The 6,919-nt window shown below is 44.6% G+C and overlaps 1 protein-coding gene across 2 annotated transcripts in view; it reads left to right on the forward strand.

Annotated features, from left to right (window-relative positions):
- LOC103306516 (alpha-2-macroglobulin-like) overlaps window positions 1-315 on the forward strand; it is a 72,911-nt gene extending 72,596 nt beyond the window's left edge. For both annotated transcript variants that reach the window (XM_065584646.1, XM_065584653.1), the window contains one exon: window positions 150-315. In XM_065584646.1, coding sequence (XP_065440718.1) covers window positions 150-175 — 26 coding nt within the window. In that variant the 3' untranslated portion in view covers window positions 176-315. The remainder of the gene's footprint in view (window positions 1-149) is intronic.
- The last annotated feature ends 6,604 nt before the right edge of the window (window positions 316-6,919 follow it).

The following is a 6,919-nucleotide window of genomic DNA, read 5'->3' on the forward strand; positions in this document are numbered from 1 at the left end:
AGGTCAGGGCCCTGGCTGTGCTGTGCTGTGCTGGAGCAGCCATGCACAGCCCTGGATGCGTGTTGCTGGCTCTGTATCAAGGTCTAGGGGAAGACGTGGCAATTCTCTTCTCTAAACCTCTCCTGTTCCCACTCCTTTCCCCCTCACAGTGGGAGCCGAGCAGAGCAACATGTGAGGGATGGAGTCGTGTTCCGAGCCTCCCGCGTCCCACCTGCTTAGCCCCTGTGCAGGCTGAGGCGGTTGGATGGAGCGACAGAAAGAAAACAGCAGCAAGAGGGAAACAAATATTACTAATAAATGAATTCACCAACCTGACCAATGGCTCCTGGCCTCTCTGTTCCCAGCCCCCTTATCCCTGTTCAGCCCCAGATCACAGCTTCACCCAGGACTTCTCAGGCCAAGGTGTGTCCCATCCAGCTAGGCCTCTGCCCTGCGCAGCCAGCTGGGGTAAGGGTCTGGGGGAAAAGATCTGCTAAGCACCATTGTGTCCAATAGCCCTCACCTTTTCCAGTTAGCGACTAGTGCGGGATGTTCCTTACTTGTAAACATGAACTGTGGGACTGTAGAGAGTCTCTGCCCACTACAGGATGGAAACAGAAATACTCAGCTGTGTGCCAGGGCCTGATATGGCGAACATGTAATGGGGTCTCCTTTGGATGGAGTGGTCAGGGCCTGGGGATTTGGAACACCAGCCTGTAAGTTCCATCCCTGCTGCTCCCATGAAGTGCCAACTGGCCACAACGCGTAGCATTTTGACAAGTGGTTTGTCCTAGAATTGAATGGCATGTTTCAGGGATTTATATAATATCAGTTGTAAGTGCCTCAGCTAATGGGACTTCCAAATCCCTTCCCTTCGGGAAACTACTCCACAGTCTGAGAGCCCCTTCACAGTTAGAAAATGTTTCCTGAAACGCTCCCCTTTTCTTGGTTTCAGCCCATTTACTCCTAATTTTACCTGTTCAAGTCCCCTAAATAATGTCCCCTCTTCTTTTGGTATTTCCCCTATGACGGGTTGGATCACAGAAACAGCCTTTGGGGCTGCCACCTGATGTGCTTCGACTACCTCTGAGCCTGTTTTCCCTCCTAGCTTGGGACTCCAGAACCTTGCCTGTTTGAGCCAGACACGCTAACCTGCTACAAACCCAGACCCAGGTTTGAACCACATCCCCTAAAAGCTGCAGACTTAACTGAAAACAGCTTAAGAAGCGTTCCTGTCTCCAACAGCTAGATGCCCAGTTCCCAGTGGGGTCCAAACTCCAAATAAATCCATTTTACTCTGTATAAAGCTTATACAGGATAAACTCATAAATTTTTTGCCCTCTATAACACTGATAGAGAGATATGCACAGCTGTTTGCCCCCCCCCCCAGGTATTAATACATATTCTGGGTCAATTAATAAGTAAAAAGTGATTTGATTAAATACAAAAAGTAGGATTTAAGTGGTTCCAAATGTGGAAGCAGAGAAAGAACTGACAGGAAGGGGATTGCAATGCATGCTAGTTTGTTAGCAAGAGTCAGGCTAACTGTAATCCTAATAATGCGAGATTTGTAGAAGCGAGGATTGTGTGAAGCGAGTGGGAAAGAACTGTTTGAGAAGTTGTTGCAACCTTGTGTAGATAATGTGCAGACAATATGGAATGTAGACTAACAGTCTACATAAGTGAAAAAAACAAGATATCAGAATGACCAATGTATAAACAAAAAAATGCTGCGGTTGCTTTTCATTGTCTGTAACAAAAGGTATAAATGTTTGCTGTAATTGTTTAGTTGTGAAGAGACCTGCCTAGGAGGGGGAGACCCTGTGTCCTAGTGCACTCTCTTCCTTTACACAGCTGTTAAAGAGAATAAAGTATCTGACTTTGCTGTACCCAAACAAAGAGTGAAAACTGTGTTATTCTCCGACACAAATAATAACAGACAGAACAAAGTGAATTACCAAGCAAAATAAAACACACAAGTCTAAACCTAATACAGTAAGAAAACGGAATACAGATGAAATCTCACCCTCAGATGTTTCAATAAGCTTCTATCACAGACTGGATGCCTTCCTAGTCTGGGCCCAATACTTTCCCCTGGTACAGTCCTTGTTCCAGCTCAGATGGTAGTTAGGGGATTTCTCATGACTGCAGCCCCCTTTGTTCTGTTCCACCCTCTTATATATCTTTTGCATAATGGGGGATTCCTTTGTCCCTCTCTGGGTTCCCACCCCTCCTTATAAATGGAAAAGCACTAGGTTAAAGATAGATTCCAGTTCAGGTGACATGATCACGTGTCACTGTAAAACTTCATTACCCACTTGCCAGCACACACATATACAGGAAGACTTACAAGTAAAACAGAGCCATCTACAGACAATTGTCCTGGTTAATGGGAGCCATCAAGATTCCAAACCACCATTAATGGCCCACACTTTGCATAGTTACAATAGACCCTCAGAGTTATATTTCATATTTCTAGTTTCAGATACAAGTGTAAGCAGAGTCAGGATGAGCTCTACCCTGACATCTGGTGGTGCATTGTGGCGAGTTGTGGAAAAGAAATTCAGGGGCTGATCTTGTTTGCATAGGCACACCCACCCTGCCTAGCATGAGCCCACAGCAGCTCAAATGGTCACTGTGGCTGCTGTGGGATCCCCAGTTTCTCTGTTATTGGGGCAGAAGAATAAAGTGTTGATACCCTGATTATGTGAATCAAGGACAATGGAACTGTTTTATGACAGAGGGACTCGCCATCAACTAAGTAGCACTTGCTAGACAAGGGACGTGGGTTCCAAAATCCAGTGGATTGAGAGGAGTGTTTGACAAGTATTTGTACTGGGTGATCTGAGGCCCCTTTGAGTGCTTGAAATACTAACTGTATCTTTTTCTCCTATTTTCTTCTCTCTTTCCCCTTCTCTCTTTTTTCCCTTCCACTGTGGAATATCAGAGCTAATTTTAAATCTGTTAAGAATCTAGTTACAGGATGCTGAGCTGAACTCACTTTGGGTCAATAGTGCACCAGCATTGAGGCTCCTCTACTACAAGCTGAAATCACTAAAGAACTAAAACTGGTAAGAGCTGAAATTGCTTGGGGCGGGGGGTGATGATATGTTGCTGAGTGGCTGGTAGAGTTGAGCAGTTTGCAGAATGGCTGGAGTGGCTCATGGGACAGCTGGTGGAGCGGAGCGGCTGGTGGAATGGCTTGTGGTGAAGGCTGCAGCAGAACCCCATGGAGAGGTGAGGCAGTCGGCCTCAGACCACGTAAGGTGCCCCTTACATTGCTGCGCCCGCACCCCCATCCCTCAGGCAGGGAGGTAAAACTCTGCAGATAAACTTTTGAACTTTGGGGCTGCACTGACCAGGGACAGAGACTTTGGGATTGTTGGACTTTTGGGTGATTTTTTTGGGTTGCTGGACTTAAGATCCTGAGGGGAAAAGGACACTGCCAAACTTACTTGGGGATGGGTCTTTTGCTCATGGGTTTGTGTTATGAATCCTGTTTGTGGTGTTTCCCCAACATAATGCTGCATTGTTTCCCTCCTTTATTAAAAGGATTTTGCTACACTCAGACTCCGTGCTTGTGAGAGGGAAAGTATTGCCTCTTAAAGGCGCCCAGGGGTATGTAATTGTCCCAGGTCACTGGGTGGGGGCTCGAGTCGGTTTTGCATTGTGTTATTGAAACGGAACCCCTAGATACTGAACCCGGCCCTTGTTACTGCCAAGTCAGATGGGCAGAAGGGTTACACAAGAATGATACATTCATACAAATAGGATGAACACACTCAGTAGATTATAAGCTTTGTAATGATACCTTACAAGAGACCTTTTTCATGAAGCATATTCCAGTTACATTATATTCACACTCAGAAGATTTTCATAAAATCATATAGGGTGCAATGTCACATACCCTTTTTAAATGCATGTAGTGAATTATTGTGCCTTCTAGTTATGCATTATTTAGCCAAACTATGCATATTTAGTTCTTTCAAAATCTCTTCGTATGTTGCTTTATTCAGCCTTTTTTCAGCATGTCTGTCCCAGGAGTGTTCTCTCTGAACAAAGAAAACCCTGCATCTGATTCTCTGGCTTTTCGCCTTATTTCATGTGTCCTTGATTAGGTCTACACCCCAGAGCAACGTAGTTATGTTGACCTAACCCCCAGTGTAGACAGCGCTATGCTGACGAGAGAACATCTCCTGTCGACATAGCTAATGTCTCTTGACGAGGTGGTGTCAAGGCTGCTTCCCCACTCTGAACTTTAGGGTACAAATGTGGGGGCCTGCATGAAAACTTCTAAGCTTAACTACCAGCTTAGATCTGGTCCGCTGCCACCATTCCCAAAGCTAGTTCCCTTCCCCGGGAAGCCGTGAGAAACTCTTCACCCACTCCTTGGTGGATACAGATCCAAACCCCTTGGATCTTAAAACAAGGAGAAATTAACCATCCCCCCTCCTTCCTCCCATCAACTCCTGGTGGATCAAGATCCAATCCCCCTTGGATCTAAAAACAAGGAAAAATCAATCAGGTTCTTAAAAAGAAGGCTTTTAATTAAAGAAAAAAGGTAAAAATCATCTCTGTAAAATCAGTATGGAAAATAACTTTACAGGGTAATCAAACTTAAAGAGCTCAGAGGACCCCCCTCTAGCCTCAGGTTCAAAGTACAGCAAACAGAGATAAACACTCTAGTAAAAGGTACATTTACAAGTTGAGAAAACAAAGTAAAACTAACACACCTTGCCTGGCTGTTTACTTACAAGTTTGAAAGAGGAGAGACTTGTTTAGAAAGATGTGGAGAACCTGGATTGATGTCTGGTCCCTCTCAGTCCCAAGAGCGAACGACTTCCCAAACAAAGAACACAAACAAAAGCCTTCCCCCCCCCCCCCCCAGATTTGAAAGTATCTTGTCCCCTTATTGGTCCTTTGGGTCAGGTGTCAGCCAGGTTACCTGAGCTTCTTAACCCTTTACAGGTAAAAGGATTTTGGAGTCTCTGGCCAGGAGGGATTTTAGAATACTGTACACAGGAGAGCTGTTACCCTTCCCTTTATAGTTATGACAGGTGGATTAATCACACTGACGGGAGAAGTTCTCTCTTTGGCATAGTAGTGTCTTTACCAAAGCGCTACATTGCCACTGCTGCAGTGCTTTACCTGAAGATAAGTGCTTTGTGTCCTGATGTGATTCTCTATTATTTACACACTATCGGTCCCATCTGCACTATGCTTTTAGAAAGACCTTGTCTACAAAATGAACTGGGTTTAAATTAGAGCTGAGAGAAAATGGGATGAACATTAGAAATAACATTTTTTGCTGAATAAAAAGTTGCAAAAAAATATTGATTCAGAAATGACAACATATTTTGTTTCAGTCTTTTCTAGTGAAATGGAACGTTTCCATACTCTCAAAACGACACATTTTGTTCTTGGTTGTTGAACTGAATCTAAATGTTTAGCTGTGAATCAGTTCCCCTTTGAACTACATCTGCCTAAGGTGCCTGGTGCCTCAAGAGATGCAATTTGGGTTGCATATGCCCCCATTCTCCCCACCCCAGGTCAGGCTTCTGGCAGGACTACATATCTCATAATGCACCTGCAGTCATGATGCCTCACATGGCTCAGTCAGATGGATCACCATGATGCATTATGGAAGGTGTAATCTGGTCAAGGACTCTTGCTCATAGGGAGAATGGGGGCACATGGAGCCTGAACTACAATTCCCATGAACCTCTATGCAACCTAGATAGAGACAGTTTGAGGCTACATTAACTTACATACCAAACTATAATATTATTTCATATTGCTGTCTCTTGTAGTTTTGCTATTTATATTTGATGGTCTTTTCTCCATCTGGCCCTTATTGTCCAACCATGGATAAAATCTGTGTTCGCTTTTTAAAAGAATGACAGTTACTGCACCTCTCTTTAATATGCCCCTCACCAGGGTACAAAAGAGCACATGTGGGTCACTATTTGGAAAAGAAACCGCACATGATGAACAGGGAGCACTGCATCAGAAATGGAGTAGAGCACCAAAGAATAAAAATTAACACCCCCCCCCCGCCAAAAAAAAAACAGTAAACAAGAAAGAAAGAAAGGAAACAGGTTCTCAACTGCTAACTAACTACACACACTAGAGACACAAGCTAAACTAGCTGACAGAATCACTTGAAGAAACCATGAGGTAAACTGCTCGGCAAGCTCTGACCTAGGCCCTTGCCAGTGAGAAGGAACTGAATGGGGCTGGAGCAGCTCCGCTCTTATATATCCTGGGTGAGGGCCAAAAAGTCATGCAGGGCATATATGGGTATTGCTGAGGAATTCTGTGATTGGTCCCTGCACACCTGAGTGGAAGAGACATGTGCAATACATCTTGAAGAACAAGATACAATACAGCTAAGGCCTGGTCTATATTACAGGGATAGGTTGACATAAGCTGCCTTGCATCGACTTAGCTGTGGAAGTGGAAGTGTCTTCGCTTAATTGTGGCTCCTACTGACAGAAGTGCCTCTCTATGCTAACTTAATAACACCAAGCGGCATACAGTGACTGTCAATATAATTAGGTCGATGCGGTATCAGTGTAGACACTGCATTGCTTACATCAACTGTTACTGGCTTTCGAGAGCCATCCCACAACGCCCCACACTGACAACACAATCAATAAAAGTGCTCCTGGTGAGGACACATGCCAGCGACACAAGGAGCCAAGTGCACACACACACACACACACACACACACACACACACACACACACACACACACACACAAAGTGATTAAATAACTGCAGTGGCTGTACGCTGAAGTAAGTTACATTGACATAATTTTGTAGTGCAGACATGGCCTATGTAACCATTATTTCTGCAACCAGACATAGAGTCTTTCAAGAAAAACAGGGCCTGTCAAGGCTGATTCCCCACTCTGGCACATTGAGTGCAGAAAGTGGGG

This window comes from Chrysemys picta, chromosome 1, assembly GCF_011386835.1.
Source record: "Chrysemys picta bellii isolate R12L10 chromosome 1, ASM1138683v2, whole genome shotgun sequence".
Classification (NCBI taxonomy): domain Eukaryota; kingdom Metazoa; phylum Chordata; order Testudines; family Emydidae; genus Chrysemys; species Chrysemys picta.